Source organism: Salvelinus alpinus, chromosome 28, assembly GCF_045679555.1.
Source record: "Salvelinus alpinus chromosome 28, SLU_Salpinus.1, whole genome shotgun sequence".
Lineage (NCBI taxonomy): Eukaryota > Metazoa > Chordata > Actinopteri > Salmoniformes > Salmonidae > Salvelinus > Salvelinus alpinus.
In genome coordinates, this window is record NC_092113.1 from 4,259,732 (window position 1) to 4,285,203 (window position 25,472).

At 46.2% G+C, this 25,472-nt stretch overlaps 1 protein-coding gene across 3 annotated transcripts in view; it reads right to left on the reverse strand.

Moving 5' to 3' along the window:
• The window catches only part of LOC139556981 (cadherin-4-like), a 375,581-nt gene that overhangs the window by 64,208 nt on the left and 285,901 nt on the right, over window positions 1-25,472 (reverse strand). For all 3 annotated transcript variants that reach the window (XM_071371209.1, XM_071371208.1, XM_071371207.1), the window contains one exon: window positions 19,234-19,446. In XM_071371209.1, coding sequence (XP_071227310.1) covers window positions 19,234-19,446 — 213 coding nt within the window. The remainder of the gene's footprint in view (window positions 1-19,233; window positions 19,447-25,472) is intronic.

Here is a 25,472-nt window from a genome sequence, read left to right on the forward strand (position 1 = left end):
AAGCCATCTATGGAACAAAATAGTGGATTAAACGACAAATGAAAAAGGAATACTTATTTGGACTTGGAATTAGTTTACAGCTTTGTATATAATCTGTAAAAACCTCAAACCATTTAAAGGATTCTCTATAAAAGAATATCTCTTTAGATATTTTCAAAAGAAAAAGTCCCATTTCCTACTCTTATATTAGGACAAATAAATATTTGTCAAATTATATTTAAACTTGTACAGACTTGCAAAACATTATATTATTTTTTTCGGGGGGGGGGGGGGTGGGTAATCCTTTGGACAGTCTTAAAAAGCGGCGCGATTATGAAATGACACTCACGTCCACGAATGTCTCTCTTTCTCAGTGCTTTGTGTTGTGTTAGGGTCTCCCAACAACAAGTATTTATGAAAGAAGAAGATGCAGAGAAGTGGAGATGCAGTTGCCTTGGTACTACAACCTACAGTTAGTCCTGATGTACAAACACACTTTATCTGGCCTGTCGTAACTGTGACAATTAGGGACTGTGGTCTGCCTGGTGTTCAAAGGGACTGACGTTCAACCACGAGGAATCAGGATCTGCAGCCCGCCAGAAACACATACGCACATGTGCACGCGCGCACACACACACTCACAAGAATCTGCTCGATATCTACCTATCTCTACGCGAAAGCAGCAGAAACAACAGAGTAAAGCCCGACAAGCAGGTGGAGTTACAGATAAGATCATTTTTGGGACACTGTAAAGTCCATAGAGAATAAGAGCACCTCTTTCCAGCTGCCCACTGCACTGGGGATAGGAAACACAGTCACCACTGATAAATCTATGATAACCGATCATTTTAATACGGCTGGCCATGCTTTCCACCTGGCTACACCTACCCCGGCCAACAGCTCTAGCAACTTGCCCCCCCCGCTTCTCCTTCACCCAAATCGAGACAGCTGATGTTCTGAAAGAGCTGCAAAATCTGGATCCCTACATATCAGCTGGGCTAGATAATCTGGACCCTCTCTTTCTAAAATGATCCGCCGAAATTGTTGCAACCCCTATTACTAGCCTGTTCAACCTCTTTCGTATCGTCTGAGATCCCCAAAGATTGTAAAGCTGCTGCGGTCATCCCCCTCTTCAAAGGGGGAGACAATCCAAACCCAAACTGTTATAGACCTGTATCCATCCTGCCCTGCCTTTCTAAACTCTAAAATTGAAAGCCAAGTTAACAAACAGATCACCGACCATTTCAAATCCCACCGTACCTTCTCCACTATGCAATCTGGTTACCGAGCTGGTCATGGGTGCACCTCAGCCACGCTCAAGGTCCTAAACGATATCATAACCGCCATCGATAAAAGACAGCACTGTGCCGCCATCTTCATCGACCTGGCCAAGGCTTTTGACTCTGTCAAATCACTGCCGGCAGACTCAATAGCCTTGGTTATTCAAATGACTGCCTCGCCTGGTTCACCAACGACTTCTCAGATAGAGTTCAGTGTGTCAAATCGGAGGGCCTGTTGTCCAGACCTCTGGCAGGCTCTAAGGGGGTGCCACAGGGTTCAATTCTCGGACCGACTCTTTTCTCTGTATTAATCAATGATGTCGCTCTTGCTGCTGGTGATTCTCTGAATCACCTCTACGCAGACGACACCATTCTGTATACATCTGGCCCTTCTTTGGATACTGTGTTAACAAACCTCCAAACAAGCTTCAATGCCATACAACGCTCCTTCCGTGGCCTCCAACTGCTTTTAAATGCTAGTAAAACTAAATGCACGCTCTTCAACCGATTGCTGCATGCACCCGCCCGCACGACTAGCATCACTACTCTGGACGGTTCTGACTTAGAATATGTGGACAACTACAAATACCCAGGTGTCTGGTTAGACTGTAAATTCTCCTTCCAGACTCACATTAAGCATCTCCAATCCAAAATTAAATTGAGAATCGGCTTCCTACTTCGCAACAAAGTCTCCTTCGCTGCCAAACATACCCTCGTAAAACTGACTATCCTACCGATCCTCGACTTCGGCGACGTCATTTACAAAATAGCCTCCAACACTCTACTCAGCAAACTGGATGTAGTCTATCACAGTGCCATTCGTTTTGTCACCAAAGCCCCATACACTATCCACCACTGCGACCTGTATGCTCTCGTTGGCTGGCCCTCGCTATATATTCGTTGCCAAACCCACTGGCTCCAGGTCATCTATACGCCTTTGCTAGGTAAAGCCCTGCCTTATCTCAGCTCGCTGGTCACCATAGCAACACCCACCCGTAGCACGCGTTCCAGCAGGTATATTTCACTGGTTATCCCCAAAGCCAACACTTCCTTTGGCCGCCTTTCCTTCCAGTTCTCTGCTGCCAATGACTGGAACGAAATGCAAAACTCACTGAAGTTGGAGACTTATATCTCCCTCTCTAACTTTAAGCATCAGCTGTCTGAGCAGCTTACCGATCACTGTACCTGTACACAGCCAATCTGTAAATAGCACACCCAACTACCTCATCCCCATATTGTTATTTATCTTCTTGTTCTTTTGCACCCCAGTATCTCTACTTGCACATCATCATCTGCACATCTATCACGCCAGTGTTAATGCTAAATTGTAATTACTTCGCCTCTATGGCCTATTTATTGCCTTACCTCCCTAATCTTCTACATTTGCACACACTGTACATAGATTTTTTTCTATTGTGTTATTGACTGTACGTTTGTTTATGTGTAACTCTGTGTTGTTGTTTTTGTCGCACCTCTTGGCTTGATCTTGGCCAGGTCGCATTTGTAAATGAGAACTTGTTCTCAACTGGCCTACCTGGTTAAATTAAGGTGAAATAATAAAATGTTTTTTTTTTTTAAATCTATCAGGTCACTGCAACCAGAGAGGCGTCAGAGTGGCAGTGGCCTGTTGTTACTTCCCACATATAAACAATCAGTTAAACGCACAGACACACGCAAATACACGCACAGACACACGCAAATACACGCGCACACACTGTGTGATACAGACTAATATGTGGCCTGTGTGCGGGCTCTGGGTGAGGAGGGCGATAGCAATACAATACCCTTCTCTCTATTAGTGAAAGGAACTAATTAATGGGTGTTAAGCAGAGAATGACTTTTCCAATTATAGCCTTAGCGGGACACAGTGGTTAAAGGAGCCTGGTACTGAATAGTTGAGGCTTATGGTAAATTAGGAACCCTATTCTCCCTGTAGGTAACAATGGTCTGACTCTCCCCATTCTCTCTCCTCTGCTCTGGGAGGGAAGAATGGAGAGAACGCAGCCTTTTATAATGGCGGAGAAAGCAATGTTTCTCTATTTCTCTCTCTTTCCCTCTCTTTCTGTCTCGTTGATTATGTAGGATTGATTGAATTGTGAAATCAGAGAGGGATGGATGAGTTCCTTAGCTGCTCCTAGATGCTTTGCACAAGCTGACTGTCAGGGCAGAGAGACAGAGGGGTGAATGTGTGGCTACTGCACTTTCCTCACCATTTAGCCCACCACACCCCACCCATTCCTCCACTCTTCTCTCCCCCCTCGCTCTTCATCCAATCCCTCCACTCATACTCGTTGTCCATCAGGCCGCAGTGAGGAGGAGGGATGCAGAGTAGAGAGAAAATGGGGACAGAACGAGTGAGAGGGGAAAAGGATGTGGGAGGGGTGAAGACATTGCATCAGCAGAATCCTACAGTGGGGTATGTGCCTTAACTGGCTGGCCATTGAACAATAGAAATGTAGCCAGGGGTATACTGTGCCTTGATTTGGAGCTTGTGGAGACACTAACCTGGCTAGAGAAGTGATTATAGAGGGGAAGGCCAACATACAGTGCATTCGGAAAGTATTCAGACCCCTTGACTGTTTCCACATTTTGTTGACTTATTCTAATTAAATCGTTTTTTCCCCTCTTCAATCTACACACAATACTCCATAATAACAAAGCAAAAACCAGTTTTTTTTGAAAACTGAAATATCACATTTACATAAGTATTCAGACCCTGTACTCAGTACTTTGTTGAAGCACCTTTGGCAGCAATTACAGACTTGAGTATTCTTGGGTGTGACGCTACAAGCTTGGCACACTTGTATTTGGGGAGTTTCTCCCATTCTTCTCTGCAGATCCTCAGGTGTGTTCCTTTCCAATTTACGTCTAATCAATTGAATTTACCACAGGTGGACTCCAATCAAATTGTAGATCAATGGAAACAGGATGCACCTGAGCTCAATTTCGAGTCTCATAGCAAAAGGTCTGAATATTTATGTAAATAAGATATTTCTGTTTTTTACTTGTAATAAATTAGCGAGAGGGGAAAAAAAGCATGGTGGTGGCAGCATCATGTTGTGGGGATGTTTTTCAGCTGCATGGACTTAGAGACTAGTCAGGATTGAGGCAAAGAGGAACGGAGCAAAGTACAGAGAGATCCTTGATAAAAACTTGCTCCAGAGCGCTCAGGACCTCAGACTGAAGCGAAGGTTCATCATTCCAACAGAACAACGACCCTAAGCAGACAGCCAAGACAACGCAGGAGTGACTTCGGGACAAATCTTTGAATGTCCCTGAGTGGCTCAGCCAGAGCCCGGACTTGAACCCGATCAAATATCTCTGGAGAGAACTGAAAATAGCAGCGATGCTCACCATCCAACCTTACAGAACTTGAGGATCTGCAGAGACGAATGGGAGAAACTCCCCAAATACAGTTGTGCCAAGCTTGTAGCTTGTAGCCTAGTGGTTAGAGCGTTGGACTAGTAACCGAAAGGTTGCAAGATCGAATACCCGAGCTGCTGACAAGGTAAAAATCTGCCTTTCTGCCCCTGAACAAGGCAGTTAACCCACTGTTCCTAGGTCGTCATTGAAAATAAGAATTTGTTCTTAACTGACTTGCCTAGTTAAATAAAGGTAAAATAAAAATACCCAAGAAGACTCGAGACTATAATCACTGCTGCTAAAGGTGCTTCAACAAAGTACTGAGTAAAGAGTCTGAATACTTATTTAAATGTATTTTTTGCCCCTTTTTATTTGTAATAAATGTGCAAAAAATTCAAAAAATCGGTTTCTGCTTTGTCATTATGGGGTATTGTGTGTAGGATGAGGGGGAGAAAAAAACACACGATTTAATCCATTTTAGAATAAGGCTGTAACGTAACAAAATGTGTAAAAAGGGAAGGGACCATGTCTATACGATACTCTACGGATACACAAATATAATCAACGTATCTCACAGACATACCCTCTCACACAATGAAATCAAATATTCCTCAGTCCTCTCCCACATCTAATTCATCTGGTATAATATCCGACATGTATAATCCTTTCCTTTAAATTCCTCTTTTCCCCACGGACAGACACAGACGGCTATAAGGACAGCAGGAGGCCCTTTTTCCAGCCCACAGGAGGAAACACCTTTGGAATCTCACCTGGTGAAACAGATGTCTAAGGAGCAGCCGGCTGAGGATGGAGGGATGGACGTGTAGAGGGAGGAGAGGAAAAGACGAGGGGAGAGCAGAGGGTGTATTCATGTTTGATGTCGAACTGGATGTCTGACAAAACAAACCTCTTCCAGCCAAGGCCTGTCCATGCCAAGCAAGCTGGTGGGAGGCTGGACCTGTGGTGTCGTATGGTGCGAGCGTATACACATAAACACACGCGAGCATGCACACACACACAGAGTCCAACCACAGCGCCTCAGCCAGTCTGTCTGTGTTTCTCAGGATGTTCTGGCTCAGACTAACCCAGGGAGGGAGTTTGTTTGGCCAACTATCTCAGCCTGGGGGTCCAGCTGTCAGTTTGACAAATAAACCACACTGTAGATTGAGGGGGAGAGAGGTATGTGTGTGTGTTGGTGTGTGCGCGCGTGCGTGTGTGGTTTGGATTGGACTCAGATGATGATGAGTGTAGGTATGAGGCTGTTATATCCTGACTGAAATGAACCAGACAACACCAAAGAAATGTGCCCATGCCAATGTGGGGTAGCCACTGTATGTCTGGTATTACCTAGCCTGTTCCACTAAACCAGTGGACAAAGCAGATGAAAACCTTATGGTCAATCCAGGACCCACCCAGCCAGTTTGACCGGCAACTAATAGCAAGTCATTCTCAACTGCATATGGATCAAAACCTAACATGTACTGTAACATGTACTTTACTATATAGCCCGTTTGAACCATATCTAAGATAAGTCCTCTAGGAACCCTGGTATTATATTATCAAGAGCTGTGGAGAACTGTAAATCTCTCTCTCTCTCCCAATTGCTCTCTCTCTCTCTCCCTCTCCCAATTGCTCTCTCTCTCTCCCAATTGCTCTCTCTCTCTCTCTCCCAATTGCTCTCTCTCTCTCTCCAATTGCTCTCTCTCTCTCTCTCTCTCTCTCTCTCTCTCTCTCTCTCTCTCTCTCAATTGCTCTCTCTCTCTCTCCCAATTGCTCTCTCTCTCTCTCCCAATTGCTCTCTCTCTCTCTCTCTCTCTCTCTCTCTCTCTCCCAATTGCTCTCTCTCTCTCTCTCTCTCTCTCTCTCTCTCTCTCTCTCTCTCTATCTCTCTCTCTCTGTTGGAGTTCATGAACAACGTGGGATATTAAATCTCTTTATAGCATGTTGGTGGGAATGAAAACACAATAAAAACATGGGGATTTGTGAGGATGTTTCTATAAGTCAGAGGCAATGAGGAAGCTACCAAGTTAAGGGGCTTGGGTGTAAAAACCTAGCTGTTTTTTATTTATTATATCTGCTCTTAAACTGTTTATCTGAGGAGCAAGATAGAGGTCTCAAGATGCTGAGAAGTGTTCATGGAGCTGTAGTGTTTTACCGCACGTAAACTCAGCAAGAGAAACGATCAAAGATCATTCGTAAAAATCCAAATAACTTCACCGATCTTCATTGTAAAGGGTTTAAACACCGTTTCCCATGCTTGTTCAATGACCCATAAACAATGAATGAACATGCACCTGTGGAGCGGTCATTAAGACACTAACAGCTTACAGACAGTAGGCAATTAAGGTCACAGTTATGAAAACTTAGGAAACTAGAGGCCTTTCTACTGACTACGAAAAACACCAAAAGAAAGATGCTCAGGGTCCCTGCTCATCTGCGTGAACGTGCCTTAGGCATGCTGCAAGGAGGCATGAGGACTGCAGATGTGGCCAGGGCAATAAATTGCAATGTCCGTACTGTGAGACGCCTAAGACAGCGCTACAGGGAGACAGGACGGACAGCTGATCGTCCTCGCAGTGGCAGACCACGTGTAACCAGGAATGCACAATCCCTCCATCAGTGCTCAGACTGTCCGCAATAGGCTGAGAGAGGCTGGACTGAGGGCTTGTAGGCCTGTTGTAAGGTAGGTCCTCACCAGACATCACCGGCAACAACGTCGCCTATGGGCACAAACCCACCGTCGCTGGACCAGACAGGACTGGCAAAAAGTGCTCTTCACTGACGAGTCGCGGTTTTGTCTCACCAGGGGTGATGGTCGGATTCGCGTTTATCGTCGAAGGAATGAGCGTTACACCGAGGCCTGTACTCTGGAGTGGGATCGATTTGTAGGTGGAGGGTCCATCATGGTCTGGGGCGGTGTGTCACAGCATCATCGGACTGAGCTTGTTGTCATTGCAGGCAACCTCAACCACGTGCGTTACAGGGAAGACATCCTCCTCCCTCATGTGGTACCCTTCCTGCAGGCTCATCCTGACATAACCCTCCAGCATGACAATGGCACCAGCCATACTGATCGTTCTGTGTGTGATTTCCTGTAAGACAGGAATGTCAGTGTTCTGCCATGGCCAGCGAAGAGCCCAGATCTCAATCCCATTGAGCATGTCCCAGAAATGTCCGGGAACTTGCAGGTGCCTTGGTGGAAGAGTGGGGTAACATCTCACAGCAAGAACTGGCAAATCTGGTGCAGTTCATGAGGAGGAGATGCACTGCAGTACTTAATGCAGCTGGTGGCCACACCAGATACTGACTGTTACTTTTGATTTTGACCCCCCCTTTGTTCAGGGACACATTATTCCATTTCTGTTAGTCACATGTCTGTGGAACTTGTTCAGTTTATGTCTCAGTTGTTGAATCTTGTTATGTTCATACAAATATTTACACATGTTAAGTTTGCTGAAAATAAACACAGTTGACAGTGAGAGGGTGTTTCTTTTTTTGCCGAGTTTATATAAATAACAATTGTGCATACAAACTCATACAGACGCACACATGCACAGATTCTTAATTTGTAAAACGAAACTATAATGAAAATAACGAGTGATAACGACTGATTTTCATTTGTGTGCATACAGCGGAGGCTTTAGCAGTTGTAGTGCAATTGTGTGCGCGCGTGTGTGCGTGCGCGTGTGTGCGTGTGCATGCCTGCATGCGTGTGGTGGAGATTTTACCAGCGGGAATAGCATAAAACCATTAACCCAATGACAGTATCCATTATAATTACATGAGCAGATACTGACAGAGGGCTTTCATTCTACATGACAAACTAAATAGGATCAGATTTTTTTCTGGTACAGGCCTTGATTTAGACGTGCTTCCCATTTTACCTCGAGGAAAGAATGAGCGAAAGAGGGAGAAATGGAAAAATACAAGCACATTAAGTAAGATTCGAATTTTACATCACATGACTTGCATCCAAAAGCCCTCCAATTCAATTCAACCTCATGCCTAGGGGACTTTTTCCATCGCAATTACTATTTTCTTCCATTCTCCCCTAAATGCCTTTTTTTGTGTGTGTTGAATCAGATTTTTGTCTGTTGAGCTCCTGCCTCTAGGAACCATGGCAGCATTACCGAGAGGGAAAGAAACGCCATTGAAATATAAATGTTCATGGTCGTTATATATACCGTATCTGCCTATCTAGGGCATATCTATTGATCTACCTACAATAGCCACATACTAAAAGGTATGTCCATTCAACGTAAAGGGATACTTCGGGATTTTGGGCCATGAGGCATGCTAGCAGATACCCATAGACGTCCAGTCATTGCGCTAACGCTAGTTAGCGTCGGCTCGCGAAACTACATGCAACCTCCTTCATACTGGGACACGGAGACATAAAAATGTTATCCACAAGTTCACCTGAATCTGGGGAAGCAGATAAAGGGCCTCATTGCCAAATTCCCGAAGTATCCCTTTAAGATGAATGGACATGCCTTGTAGTACAGTATGTGGCTATCTTCGGTAGCCTCCCCCCCCCCCACTTGTAGCCTCACATCAAGCTGAATCACGCTAGCTATCCCCAGAGTCCAGGGAACACTAAATGAAACAGTAAATCACTTCCCCAAAAGACACAAGAGTTACGTGTGGGTCAAGGGCAGCAAGACTGGTGCTTTAATTCCCGAAGTATCCCTTTAAGTTGAATGGACATGCCTTGTAGTATGTGGCTATCTTAGGTAGATCGATAGACAGTACCTAGATACGCAGATACACTACATATAACGACCTATATTTATATTTCAATGGCGTTCCTTTCCTTCTCAGTAATGCTGCCAACCACACACACAGACACTTCTTCCTGTGTGTCTCACTTCTCTGTATCTCGTCATTTACATCTCTCTCGTCATACAATACATCCAGAGTGTATTGTACCTTCTCTGTCTCTACTGTCTATATCTCACTACACTTCTGTGTCCTGCTGCTCAACCACAGGGTCTCCCTGTCCAGAGTGCACGGGTCCAGACGGCCGTTTGTTAAGCTGTTATTTATCTCTTCCATAAACTGCCTCTCATCTCCTATTAAAGCACCAGGCCTGCTGCCCTTGACCCACACGTAATTCTTGTGTCTTTTGGGGAAGTGAGTTACTGTTTCATTTAGCGTTCCCTGGACTCTGGGGATAGCTAGCGTGATTCAGCTTGATGTGAGGTGAGGCTACATGGGAGGCGGGAAGACAGTGAAATCACCGGTCTGGGGACGGGTGTGTACACAGTCTGGATCCACGGACAGACATCTTTTCTTTTTTTTACAGGGAGAAGGACACATTCTATGGAACTGGCAAGAATGTGACGTCAGTGTTATATTCTATTTTCTTCTCTAATACGAGAATAACATTGTTTATGTCTGATGAGCTAGTTTTGCGTGAGCACTTCTGGAGCGTTAGTTCCGTCATAATGAGAGGTAAACAGTGGAATTGTCTTGCCTCGACAAACACGTTAGCAAATTGCCGATTGGATGTTTGTTTTCCTATCAATAAAGCGGGATTGTAGGAGATTCCATTTCCTGGGGCTGATAAAAGTAATTACATTGATCAGCCTAATTTCATTAGAGCAAAGGAAATGAACTTTAAAATTCACGTATTATCAGAGAGAGAGAGAGCTGGATACAGGAGGTGGGGGAGGTTGGGAGGGCATATTCAGACTTAGTACTCAATGTACCATGCTAATCAGATCGCCATTGGCCAGACTACTTTTTTTCTTAAAACTGTCTTCTTCTTGTCCCCCTCTCCAAGTCTTCTTCTTGTCCCCCTCTCCAAGTCTTCTTCTTGTCCCCCTCTCCAAGTGAGGCACCCACCTTCACACACTAACCTTTTTTTTTTAATATATATATACTGGAAGTACCAGACCATCCAGTCACACTATCAAGATAATTGTCACATTTCCCTCTGAGTTACGCCAACTGATCACCGACTGATCTGTCAAAGCAAACGTTAGAGGAAGCAGCATCCTCCATTCCGCTGACTCAATTAGCCTTGCTTCACCGTGCGAAGCACTTTCACCTTCTCGCTTTCTTCAGCCCATTCTCTCTCTTTAAGCGTCATCGTAATTCAAATATCAAAGACTGGGTCACTCAGTCCGGAATGGACTCCTCTCAGAATGTAACCTCCTTCTGACGATAGGATCAAGAGAGCTGGCTATTCTACATTATTCACAGTATGAATATTCATGTCTGTCTTGAGTACCAGCACCCCTGACATCCTAGAGACTTCTGCCCGAGCACCTCTCGTCAGCCCCGTGCACGTTTTTCACTTAACATTTAGACTGAGCAATAAGGAGAGCTGAAAAGGCCCATATATTCAACTGCCATGGGGAGACTAACACTAAATATCCAAATGTGTATTTAGTGAGGTGATTTACTGCGTCTCAGACTGGGAGAGCGTATGCTGGAAGAGAAACACGAGGAATTTGGAAGGAAAACATTCGAGGTGAATTCTTTACGAGATTAAATCAAACAAAGAGGTTGAGAAATGAGCCAAGATGTGTTATTGAATAACACAGGGAGCGAATGAAGACGCTGACATTGCTCTTGGCCATTGCTCCGGCAGCGGGAAGAGTCAAAGACAGAGGTCTCCTCTCCTCCTTTTCCTCCCTCGTTCCCCTATCTTTTAAGAGGTTGTTTATTCTCTTTCATGATCCCTCTGTTTCCCTCTGACGTGATGGATGCTTCCACTTCCTGGCTGGCTGGCTGGCTGTGTGTGTATGTGTCTCCTCTCACACACAGACAGGCTATGTGGCTGCCATTAACAAGACTACAGGAGTCTACATTCCTCTACAGAGAGAGAGAGAGAGGGAGAGGGGGGAAAAAGAGTAAAACCCTAAACATAACTCTTTAGTAAATATACCAAGGTACATGCATCACGACGTGTGTTAATACATTCACTGTTTTCTATTTTCACAGCCTGGACTTATTTGGCCAAGAAAATGAGTTCCGCACTATATCACATCCATAACGCATTCCATATGGCGAACACTGCAGTTTCCTCGTGACTGGGGAATTGGACGGGCCTGCGATCCTTAAAAATGCTCAACCCTTGGTTTCTCCCCTCCCGCACACTCTGTGGTGGACTGGCTCCACGAAACAGGATGGAGCCGTGTACTTGGCTCGAAGTTCGACCTCTCATTGTTCCAGAATATAAGACAAACGCAACCAAACAAAACCACAAACAATGTGTGTGTACAATGGCAGTGGCACGGCACACGCACCACATAGCTCCTTTGTGTGTGGTATGTGTAGGATGAGCGGTATGTGTTGTGTGTACGCACGAGCGTGTTTTTAAGTGTGTGAGAGAGGGAAAGAGGGAAAGAGAGAGAGACAGAAGGGGGGATTGGGAGAGAAAGAGAGAGAGATGGAGGGAGGGAAAGAGGGAGGGAGGGAGGGAGGGAGGGAGGGAGGGAGGGAGGGAGGGAGGGAGGGAGGGAGGGAGGGAGGGAGAGAGAGAGAGAGGGGGGGTAGAGAGAGAGAGAGAGAGATAGAGAGAGCGAGACAGAGAGAGAGAGAGAGAGAGAGATGGAGGGAGGGAGGGAGGGAGAGATGAAGGGAGAGAGAGCGAACTGAAGGGAGAGCTGGAGAGGGAGAGAGAGCGAGACGTGTACGCTGAGGAGAAAGCAGACACCTCAGGGGGGTTTCTCTCATCCCGTTCTGAAAACGCTGTACCGAACGAACTCCTGAGACAAGGAGAAACTGGCGCAAAGGTGCTCTGGCAGGTACTGTAAGCACAGAGATGCACAGATGTACACACACCCACACTCACAATCATTTACTAGTATGACTCATCTTAGCTACGAAGTGGGTGCAATTGCACAAAGAAACACAAGAGGACATTGATGTGCAACCAAACTCCTGCACTGTAAGAAACAACCGTGTTGGATTTGTATCACGTTTCAACTTCCACCCGAAACGTTCCAACAACTGTCCGGTAGGTCTGACTCTGTAAGGCCTGAATTACAGGGCAATGAACGCACAACAGGGGAGCAAATACATGTTAGCAACATTTTCCCATTATTCCAAATCAATAAGGGACATAGAAAATGAGCCGCTTGTACAAGGTCATTCAACCTAATTGTAGGGCGACAAAGCACTCTTTCGGTGGCGCAGCAGTCAATGTCATATCTACACTTTTAGAAAAAAATCAGGTGCCGCCTAGAATTGAAAAGGGTTCTTCGGCTGTCCCCATTGGAGAACCATTTAATGAACCCTTTTTGGTTCCAGGCAGAACCCTCTTGGGTTCCCTCTCTCTCTCTCTTTCTCTCCCAATCCCCCCTTCTGTCTCTCATGTCGAACCCTTTCCACAGAGGATTCTGCATGGAACCCTTTTTCTAAGAGCGTACTGACGTTTATCCAGACTAACACACGTTTACAGTATTGCGCTTTTCATGTAACCTACCTTTGGCCAAATAATAGCCTAACCAACAATCAGGCATCATTATGGATGAAACGTTAACACCCTGTTGCTGCAGGATTATTTTTCTGTTAGAACACATATCAAATTAAGATCCCACATCTGTAGGATGCAAGAGAAACGAATAGGACATAAATGTAGACCACAGCGGGAAGAGGAGAAGTAGACTGAGCGAATGAGACTGTCGATAGAGAAGACCAGATAATGAAAGAGGAAATGGAGAAAGAGGGAAAGAGAAAAAAAAGGAGGAAAGAAAAAAAAAGGAGGAGAGCGAAAGGGGGAACAAAGGGATAGCGACAAGCTAGAGAATCTCTATGAACTCTGGGGTTCCACCTGAATTCACAACCAACACCGGGTGTTAAACATTCATATGGAGTATCAAGTACATTTTTGCCGTAGTTGAAATGCTTACACGGAAGCATATAGCGGCTCAATTAATCCTCCTAAACAAGCAGCACCGCGAAAGCCCCTTCCAGGTATCCCATATCCGTCATCATCTCACCCATATACAGTAAATATGCTATTCTTCCTGTCCCAAACCATACACATCGGCTGTTGGTATATACACTCAGTGTACAAAACATTAGGAACACCTTCCTAATACTGAGTTGCACCCCCTTTTGCCTCAGAACCGACTCTACAAGGTGTTGAACGCGTTCCACAGGGATGCTGGCCCATGTTGACTCCAATAATTCTCACAGTCGTGTCAAGTTGGCTTGATGTCCTTTGGCTGGTGGACCATTCTTGATACACACGGGAAACTGATGAACGTGAAAAACCCAGCAGCGTTGCAGTTCTTGACACACTCAAACCGGTGCGCCTGGCACCTACTACCATAGCCCGTTCAAAGGCACTTCAATCTTTTGTTTTGCCCATTGACCCTCTGAAGGGCACACATACACAATCCATGTCTCAAGGGTTAAAAATCCTTCTTTAACCTGTCTCCTCGCCTTCATCTACACTGGTGACCTCAATAAGGGATCATAGCATCAATAAAGGATCACCTGGATTCACCTGGTCAGTCTGTCATGGAAAGAGCAGGTGTTCCTCATGTTTTTTTTTTTTTTTACACTCAGTGTATAGTACTATAAGTCTGTTCTCTGGTTAAGTTTATTGTTTCATAGGAGTGGTTGTTGGCTTTCCGCTGACGCTGGTTGGTTGCGATCGGGGGGCCAGGTTGAGTCTTTATTTACCCGAGTGGGAAGAATCAATACTTTTCTCCCACATGAGAAGTGTGCGGATCAATAGTGGGTTTCAAAAACGCCTCGTTGAGAAATCGATGGCTCTTACATGCCATTGACGGCTGTTTGGCTGGGGAAGAAAGCAAACGACAAAGAACGCATGTTTATTGGAGTTATTACTGCCTCCCGCTCCTTTCTCCTTCTTGTAAGAAGGCGATCATGTTTCCATTGCCTTGTCTCTTTGTTGGTCTTTCTTCTTGCTGCTTGTTAAAAGTTGTGTACCGTTCAGCTCCACCTGATCTATGGAGTATACTGCAGTGGGAATTTCTTAACCACATTAACTCTAGTGAACATTCTACGCGACATCTTTTTGAGTACGGACCCATTACACCTTTCGTTTGGGGAACTCTGAGTACAGCCTCAAACAGGCCCAGTAGCCAGTCGAGATAAAGGCCTAGGGCCTTTGTACGATAGAACTACAGACCACAGTCTACAGGCCCAGATATTTGAGCACTGAAGGCTGTAGGTCTTTGTACAGTACAGTAGGACTGATGGCAATAGGCCTTGATAACCACACGCTAGAGGCTAAGGATCTTGATACAGCAACAGCAGTCTCTGCACTGGTCTTCAGTCTCTCTGAGCTCTCTCACACTTCCCTGGCAATGAGTGCAACTAGTCTGGTCAAAGTACCGCGTGTCAACTAGCACCTCACTCATCCAATCAACACTTCCCACGACCCCACTGACAGGGCCCAGGGTCTGGGGAAGAGTCCTGGTTAGCAGCAGCGGCCTTGTCACCACACCTGTCCCATGCAGCGGTGGCCTGATCAAAGTGACATAGCCTGGTCTGACGGAGGGGTAGGGAGGGCTGCTGTCAGCCCTGCTGACGGCCGCTCGGCCAGGGGAGGGGAGAGGAGGGATGGCGGCACTAGAGCTTCCCTCGCATGTCACTCAGCTGGGCGGCGGATGACAGAACAGGCCATTAAGGCTTGGATTGGCTTCACAGGCCATTAGGCAAGGTAGGCATCACACAGTCAGCCTCACAGCCATGCCACACAGCGCACTGAGTAATGGTGAGGTAGGGAGAGAGGGAGGGAGAGAGAGGGAGAGGAAGTGAAAGGGGGAGGGGGAGAGGGAGGGAGAGAGATAAATGTATACGTAAGCTTCAGAAAGCCACACATGGCAGAGGTCTGCAGACCCACTCTTCTCTCCTCCACCGCACAAAATCTGAAAGCTGTGTCTGTCCATTTGTCTGTCTCCATGGTATTTATTCTCTCCCTCTCTCCCTCCCTCTCTCTCCCTCTCCCTCTCTCTCTCTCCAAATTCTAAACCACACAAACAGGCATGCACACACTCACATACATACAGACACACACTTGCTGACATACAGGCTTCATCAACAGCAAAGGGACTTTTTATGATAAGACATCTACAACTGACAATAGCAGTAACTCAGGCATAGTAGTAGAAAGCCTTAAAAAAAAAAAAGCATAGTATTTTATCTAGCAATGTACTCAAAACCTTCACTCTTCACTGGTCAAATAAAAGAGAGAACAATAAAATGGCCTTACACAACATATACAAATGGCTATTTCAGCCACACCCGTTGCTGACAGATGTATAAAATCGAGCACGCCGCCATGCAATCTCCATAGACCAACATTGGCAGTAGAATGGCCTTACTGAAGAGCTCATTGGCTTTCAATGTGGCACTGTCATAAGATGCCACCTTTCCAACAAGTCAGTTCATCAAATGTATGCCCTGCTAGAACACAAACCCACCGCCGAGTGCTGAAGTGCGTTTCACGTAAAAAGTGTCTGTCCTCGGCTGCAACACTCACTACCGAGTTCCAAACTGCCTCTGGAAGCAATGTCAGCACAATAACTGTTCGTCAGAAGCTTGAAATGGGTTTCCATGGCCGAGCAGCCGCACACAAGCCTACGATCACCATGCGCAACGCCAAGCGTCGGCTGGAGTGGTGGTAAAGGTCGCCGCCATTGGACTCTGGAGCAGTGGAAACAGTCTCTGGAGAGATTAATCACGCTTCACCATCTGGCCGTCCGACGGATTAATCTGGGTTTGGTGGATGCCAGGAGAGCGCTACCAGCCCCAATGCATAGTGCCAACTGTAAAGTTTGGTGGAGGAGGAATAATGGTCTGGGGCTGTTTTCATGGTTCGGGCTAGGCCCCTTAGTTCCAGTGAATGGAAATCTTAAAGCTATAGCATACAATGACGTTCTAGACGATTCTGTGCTTCCAACTTTGTGGCAACAGTTTGGAGAAGGACCTTCCTGTTTCAGCATGACAATGCCCCCCCTGCATAAAGCGAGGTCAATTCAAAAACGTTTGTCGAGATCGATGTGGAAGAACTTGACTGGCCTGCACAGAGCCCTGACCTCAACCCGATCTAATACCTTTGCGATGAATTGGAACGCTGACGGCGAGCCAGGCCTAATCGCCCAACATCAGTACCCGACCTCACTAATGCTCTTGTGGCTGAATGGAAGCCAGTCCCTGCAGCAATGTTCCAACATCTAGTGGGAAGCATTCCCAGAAGAGTGGAGGCTGTTATAGCAGCAACTCCATATCAATGCCCATGAGTTTGGAATGAGATGTTCGACAAGCAGGTGTCCGCATACTTTTGGTCGTGTGGTGTAACTGGATCGTCTACCCATGGAACCGGTCAAAAGCACAAAACGTACAAAGGAAAAACATCAAAGATAACGACATCAAAACCCCCTCAAAAATCTATCTGGCTCCTTGTTAAAATCTATCCTTGGTACAGTGGATCTCTCTGTATGGCCATAACTGCCCTCCAGTCATTATTAAAGAGAGACACGGGACCCGAGTGGAGGCATCAGCATGCATCACTTCTCCCCTGCTCCTAAAAGTTTACTCCAAGTCCTCCACCAGCTCCTAGAGGGCCTATTTACAGCACAGGCGGTGGATTGTATTGGCTGCACGCTAACCCTTCCAAACACTCCTTTGATTCCCTCCCCTCCATTCCTCCCCCTCTCCTCGGGTTTTTACTGACCCCTGGACACATGAGAGCTGTCTCGCTGCAGTGGGGGCCCGGGGCGCTGACGAGAACAGCCCGACCCTGCCAGGGAGAGATGGGACACATCTTGAAATACTCCTCCCATCCTTTCTAATAAAGGGAGAGAAACTCCTCTCCCCCTCCTTTCATTCCCAGTCTTTTTTTGGGATACCTTCAAGTTCCTCTGCGGGCTATCCCTTCGGACGGGATGGAAACAGGGCGGAAAACAAAGAAAGAAAATAAATATGAAAAAAATGCTTCTTCTGCACAATTTAAACCCAAATGCAAAAGTTGCGAGGGTTCTGTAAACAGGCAGAAAAGCTGATGGCTAGATATCTCAGATAAAGAGAGAGAGAGAGAGAGAGAGAGAGAGGAAATAGGGAACAGATTGGTTTTGTTCATTGGGAGTGATGTTTTTTGATGAACTACAGCACACAGCATAGGCCCGGGTTCCAGAGGTTCTTTGCCTGAGACAAACTGAGCATTCTGTTGTGACAGAACCTTCACATTTCAAAGTCCGTAGTGCATTGCGCTACACAGCGCATTTACACAAGCGTTCATTTATTCATGTTGTTTTCTTTTCCGGGCGGCTTGTACAATCTCGACCCCCCAATCCCCTCTGTGTTTCTGTTTATTTTCCATACTTAAAAAAAAAAAAACCGAGCAGTTCTGCTCAAATGTAATTTGTTTGGACGTTAGTCACTTGTGTTGTTCCCCGCCGCCGTAACTTGAATACTAAATGACCGGAGCTCCGTTGAATAACGATCAAGCACCTCCGAGGCAGCAGACTGGTGGGTGAGAGCATATTTCTCCCAAGTTCACAGGACAGACATAAAAGATACGCGGTTTAGGCCATGGGAACACATCGTTGCGGGGGCGGTTTCTATCTGATCACATCTCCCCAGTTCAAAACGACACGCTTTAGATCTGCGGTTTGTAGATGCCCCCAAAACCATGGACGTATATGAAACATCGAGGGATGAAGTCTTGCCCTGGAATTTAGCTAGCTGAGGATAGGGACTTTTTCTTACTTAATGTCACTCAAGGCTTTCCATTATACCAGGATCCAGACCAGGATTTTTACTTACAAGTCTGTGACAAATGACATTGTAAAAGGAGCTGTGCAAATATCATTAAAGTCTACTGAACTGAGTTGCTGAATAAAGGGGACAATATACAGTTATTTCAGTCGAAGCCCAGCAGACTAAAGAAAGACTTAGAGAGACGGAGCTCTCCGGAGTCTCTGGCGACAGAGCTCTCAGTCCAAGGGGAAAAGCTCTTAGCCCAATCAGTGTGGATAGAATACCTGAGCACATTTTGCAGTTGTAATCGTATCACAGACACACGGCATAATCACATTCCATGCCTGACAACCAGTCATAATGAGGATGGGGGGGGAGTAGGCACGAACCAGTAGTGACCACCCACGGACTTGCTATGCAAACAGAGTGCTTTTGAATTACACTGATTAGCATTGATATTTTTATCCATATATATACTCCCGTTCAACAGGTTGGGGTCACTTATGAATACCCCTGTTTTTGAAAGAAAATCACATGTGTTGTCCATTAAAATAACATCAAATTGATCAGAAATACAGTGTAGACATTGTTAATGTCGTAAATGACTATTGGAAATGGCAGATTGGCAGATTTTGGAAATGGCAGATTTTATATGGAATATCTACATAGGTGTACAGAGGCCCATTATCAGCAACCATCACTCCTGTGTTCCAATGGCACGTTGTGTTATCAACAAAAAAAAAGAGGCTTTTAAAAGGCTTATTGATCATTAGAAAACCCTTTTGCAATTTGCGATTTTACAACCGACGAACCAACACCATGTGCACAAACCATTTATTGTTAGGACTTGAAAAAGGGTTCAAGTTCTGTGTACTTCCTGTCGGACTTTGGGAGTGAACCAATCATAAAGGTCACTTACGCTGACGAGCATCTGTGGGAAGGGACCTCTGGAGTTCTCAGGCACGTTGATTGGCGGAATGACCCAGTCTCTCTTCTGTCTCCGCAGCCCCTTGGAGCCCATCTCCCGTTGCCTGGGAAACATGATGACGGTGGGTGGGGCCTGGAACTCTGGTGGTGCTTTGACCCCCTCTTCCTCCTTCCTCTCCCCTCCTTTCCCCTGTTCCACTCTGATCTGAAAGACACGACACAAAGGACAAAGACACAGTTGAGCGGGTCGCTATGGGATACAATTGTGACGTGCGTACATGCGAGTGTGCACGTGTGTGTGCAAGAGGAGGAGCCAAAGCTAGCTCAGACCTTGTTCTTTACACCTGGTTGTTAAAAACTCCCATAAAGAGTGGACACGTCTCTCCTGGGATTTACACCCCTATTCCTATTGCATGGCCAGGGATACTGTGAGAACTGTCTACCTGCAGGCTTGTGTTTTAATCCGGAATAAGATGGCTACCAGGAACCGCCATCCCCTTGTGGGTGAATGTTCACTCATTAAAGTCTTGCTGCTAATGATGTCTTGATTGTAATCAGTGAGGTGGGTTTCGGTGCGGTGCAATCAAATGAGATGGATTACCAACAAAGTTTGAGATGCATTGGCAGAGCAACCAACTGTCGAGAAACACAATTACAAAGTCAATCCGGTGATTCATTTATTCAGCATTTGAATCAACGGGGGAAAAAATGCTGGGTGCATTTCCCCCCCCAGGGGTCAAAGATTAAGTTAGATAAGCCGCTCGTTATTTTCTCGTTTCAACGGCAAATCGAATATACGACAAGCCCGTAACAAACGGACATAATGTGTCATGGCGACATTCATGTATGTGTATCTGGGAGCCTGGTGTATGACTAAAAGCAGAGCTGTAGATTCTCAGGGTCGTGTCCTGTATGGTCCGGGCTCCACATGAATAATACAAAGTTCAAATCAGTCCAGCATCTCCAGGCTCTGCTAGTAGGAACACACTGTATCCTGCATGTCCAGGGGCTATGGGAACTCTGGTATTAACATGGAGAAATCGTGTTAGATTTGACATGCAGTATCTCCGGGCTTCAGTGTAACCTCCGGGTTATAATACACACGTCCAGAGTTCAGCAAGTTCAGTCAGAATCGTCCTCCAACCACATCCCTCAGCCCTCTAGCTCCTCCCCTCTCAATCTCGCTTTCTATAACCCTCCCCCCCCCCCAATCCATCTCTCTCTCCCCTTATTGTTTTCTCCCTCTCTCCTCCCTTTCAGCTGATCCTGACAGCTTGTCTTGGTAATAGCAATTCATCAGAAGCTGCGGAGTGCTATGCTAATAGGTGGATGGAGCGTGAGACGGGTAAGCGCGCCAGAAGGCTAGGATGATGTCGTGCCAACGCTCTATCCCAGGTGTCCCTTAGATTTCCACCAGGTCTCCCCAAATCATCTGCTCTCACGTTGCTTATTGGTCCATGGCGGGGAGCGAATGACAGACATCTCCAGCTAAACGGGTGAGAGCAGTGGCACAAGGTAAGATAAGCGTATTGTGTGTGTGTGTGCGTGCGTGCGTGTGTGTGTGTGAGAACAAACTCCGCTCCTCGTATCAGAGAGACAGGTCCAATCACCATATATTTACATATAAAAAGCCTTGTGTTTTAATACCTGTTCCAATATTTCATTTTACCTTCCCTCCCCTCTCTTACTTCCCTCTCTCTTCCCCCTCTCTCTAATGTGTGGCCTTGCGGTTTCCTATTGGTAGTTAAAATGCAAGGGGAAACCCAGGAACTATACAGGAACAGGGCACAACAGCAGAAGAATAAAAAAAGGTTCTCTTGGCACACTGAAATTGAGAGCTCTGGCGCACCGCAAGCTGTTTCTTCTAATTACTGCCCCGTGGAACTTTCCACACAGTCTATAAACCCCCCCCCCCCCCCTTTATGTACGCCCCGCTGTCTGGTTGCCTCCGAAGCTGGGCTGTACCTGCCAGTGGATACAATGCTTTCAGATGAGAGGTTGGCAAGGTTGGCATGTTGAGTGGGTGGGAAGGAAGGGAGGAGAAGAGGGGCAATGCCCATGGGTGAATGTGTCGTTTTCAGTTTCTTCAATCCAGCTCCACATTTCAAACATCAGATCTGGCACAGAACAAGGGAGGGAGGGGGGGCAGGGGATAGACAAGCGGGAAAAAGTAGGAAGAGGGGAAAAGAGAGGGAGAAGGGAAGGAGCGGGTTAAGGGCTGACATGATGGAGGGAGCGAGGGTAGAGACATGTTTGGGCTCTGTCATTTGCTTGTCAAATATAATTTGGCACATTTCGAGTTTAGAGCGTTTTGATGTTTCAAATATTGTCCAAACTTTTTGGAGTTGTGAATGTGACAGTCAATCTTGAATTCCCTGCTTCCCTCGGTGACTGATTTCAGCACAAATTATTTTCATGTCCTGTACACAGGGGAATGAATGAGTGTAGTGGGTGCACTTCATCTCTCTGCCACTAGGGGAGCTGCAGCTCCTCATACAGAGAGCTCTGTCTTTGCTTTTCTAAATCCTCCCGATCCAGAAATAATCTAATCCAACCATTCTTCCCCTCTCCTGTGCCAGGCACAGTCTACCCCTCCAAACACACATGTGACATGTTCCATCATGTGTCATCATGTGCCATGTTGCCTGAACCAGATCCCCATGGTGTATGTTCAGGGGGACACCTCTCTCTCCCCCCGGTACACAGTGCCAAGTCAAACACGCGTGTGTTCTCCAGCTACGGTACATGGATCCAAACTAGATTAGTCAGATGGAGAGAGTCGACAGATGTACGCTGGGTTCTGGACAAATGTCTTCTATTTCTCATCGGGAGGAGGGCTTAGTGGGCCTGATTGCAGGGGCTGGCTACCCCAGTTCAGAGTGCCACGGTGGGGGGACTAGGGAGGGGAGGGAGGAGGGGTTCCGGGGGTATTAGGGGTTGGATGGGGGAGGGAGACAGGGGGTCGAGGAGGGTAAAGATAGTGGGGGGGGGTTATATTGAGAAGCAGATGTGACCTCTCTGTCTAAATAAGTCATGCCCCAAATCCTTTCATCTGCAGATGCTAACAGGTACATGTGGAGCGTTGGTGAGTAAGGCGCACAGAGAGAGAAGTGAGAGACAGAGAGCGGCGAGAGAGATAGAAAGAGAGCAAGAGCCAGAGAGGGAGAGATGAGCTGTGCCCATTGTTGCCTAAGGGACTCTGGCCAAGCTGTTCTCCAGCTGTGGTAGTGTACTGGAATTCTGGCCGCAGCCTGCTGACACACATTCATAACTCAGAAATAACACAGACCAATATGTGAACGAACACACATGCACACACACACAGGCAGACAACACCAAGACAGTGGACTACTAGATAGGATTGTGTTAGATTGTCAAATATCGAACGAGGGGCAAACTCAGGAATTCACCATCATTCCTATAGCATGGAGGCTAACATCATCACACAACAGCCTGCTAAAAGGACTGCCATTGTCTGGTTGCAATGGTCTAAGCATTAAATAACTGAATGTAGAATTATATATATATATATATATATTTAGGGGTTTGATCAGCTTTAATATTGCAGATAGACTGTAGCTTCCATCAATGTAATTGTCTGCATCATTTCCAATCCCCCATATTTGGGTGGTAAATATACAGTTAAAGTCGGAAGTTTCCGACTTTGGATGAACGTACTTTGGTGCGAATAGTGCGAATAAATCCCAGAACAAACAGCAAAGGACCTTGTGAAGATGCTGGAGGAAACAGGTACAAAAGTATCTATATCCACAGTAAAACGAGTCCTATATATCGACATAACCTGAAAGGCCGCTCAGCAAGGAAGTAGCCACTGCTCTAAAACCGCCATTAAAAAGCCAGACTACGGTTTGCAACTGCACATGGGGACAAAGATCGTACTTTTTGGAGAAATGTCCTCTGGTCTGATGAAACAAAAATAGAACTGTTTGGCCATAATGACCAATGTTAGGTTTGGAGGAAAAAGGGGGAGGCTTGCAAGCCGAAGAACACCATCCCAAACGTGAAGCACGTGGGTGGCAGCATCATGCTGTTTGGGTGCTTTGCTGCAGGAGGGACTGGTGCACTTCACAAAATAGATGAAATCATGAGTTAGGAAAATTATGTGGATATATTGAAGCAACATCTCAAGACATCAGTCAGGAAGTTAAAGCTTGGTCGCAAATGGGTCTTCCAAATGGAAAATGACCCCAAGCATACTTCCAAATTTGTGGCAAAATGGCTTAAGGACAACAAAGTCAAGGTATTGGAGTGGCTATCACAAAGCCTTGACCTCAATCCTATAGAAAATTTGTGGGCAGAACTGAAAAAGCGTGTGCGAGCAAGGAGGCCTACAAACCTGACTCAGTTACACCAGCTCTGTCAGGAGGAATGGGCCAAAATTCACCCAACTTACTGTGGGAAGCTTGTGGAAGGCTACCCGAAACATTTGACTCAAGTTAAACAATTTAAAGGCATTGCTACCAAATACTAATTGAGTGCATGTAAACTTCTGACCCTCTACTATTATTCTGACATTTCACATTCTTAAAATAAAGTGGTATAAACTGACCTAAGACAGGGAATTTTTACTAGGATTAAATGTCAGGAATTGTGAAAACTGAGTTTAAATGTGATTGGCTAAGGTGTATGTAAACTTCCGACTTCAAATGTATATATTTTTTATTATTTTCCCCTAACCTTACCACCCTTTCCGTAATTGGAGTAAACTAATGGACAACAACACTTAGAATGTTAAATTAAACGTGTACAACTACCATCCCAGACAACAAGACCACGGAGACCACAGTGTTCAACTCACTGTTGATTAAGTGTTAACACGGAAATGCCAGCTCTCCTCTGCAGCAATTGAAACACACTCCCTCCATCCGCTGTTGGAACAGAAGAATGGCAGAGGAGGAGAGGAAAGGGGCCGAGCCAGACGTAGACTCAGAGTGTCAGAATAGCGGCTTAATAGAGTCAACAGACTTTCCACATACGTTCTTCCTTTCTCTAGCCCACACGCACACAGAGACGAGACACACGGAGACGAGACACACAGACACGAGACACACAGACACACACAAGACACACAAAGAGACACACGCATGCATGCACGCACATACACACACGCAGGAACTGACGCATGGGCGCACATACTATCCACAACCAGAAGTGCACACTAAAACACACACTTAATATTCACACGATCCTACATAATCCCTTTAACACAGAAACAAACACACATTCTCTCCCACACATACATACACACACACACTGTGTGAACAGGAGTCAGTGAGTGTGAAATGGAAACGGCGCCCAGCTCCGGTGCCACCAGAACCCAGCCAGCTGGCTCCTATCCCGGCCTTCCCCTACCCTCCCGAGCCTCCCCTCGCACCCCGGCCCGTACGCTTTGATATCAGTCAGCCCCTGGCAAAACACACATCTGGAAGTTATTACTCCACAGAGCAGAGCGCCACAAAAAGCCATTTCACATTGTGTTCAGCGTCCTTGCCATGTCTAGTATATCAATTTGTATCACTACAGCTGTAGTAGAATGGTCTGACCCAACTCTATTCTCCTCCCTCTTCCGTACCGGACTTCACTAGTATGAATGTGTAATAGACAAACAAAGGAGTAGTTGCTTAGGGTCTAAGACCTGCCCTTTAGTTCGCCTGGCTATCTCTGCCGCAAAGTCCGTGAACCCAGCGGGATGTGGGTGTGAAGCTGCCTGAGTTCCATGAGCACTCGCACACACACACTTGGCTTCGCACACACACTTGGCTTCGCACACACACTTGGCTTCGCACACACACTCCCCTGGAACCAACACACTCTCCTCACGTAGTACGGCAGCCATGGTGTGACCCCATCTTGGCTGCCCACAGTAAGAGGTTCTCGTGGTGGATCGGTTTGATGGCAGAGAACTGAGTGGCACACGGTCTGTTCTGGCCAGGGAGAATTTTTGGCTGATCCTGTGATCCCTATCTAAGCAATGTCAGAGTGCCCTGGCCGCCCCTACCACTCTCGCCTCCAGTAGGACATTTAGTACCAGGTGGCAGGGAGACATGAGAATCACTGCACTGATTAAATGCTGATTAGATGCTGGAATGGACCATTGGGGTTCAGGGAGAGAGATGGAACGGGCCAATGACGAGTCTTAGACTCAAAGTCTTAGCTCAAAGCTACAGTAGAGTCACTCTAACTTAGTTAATATATGCTGTTTCCTACCAT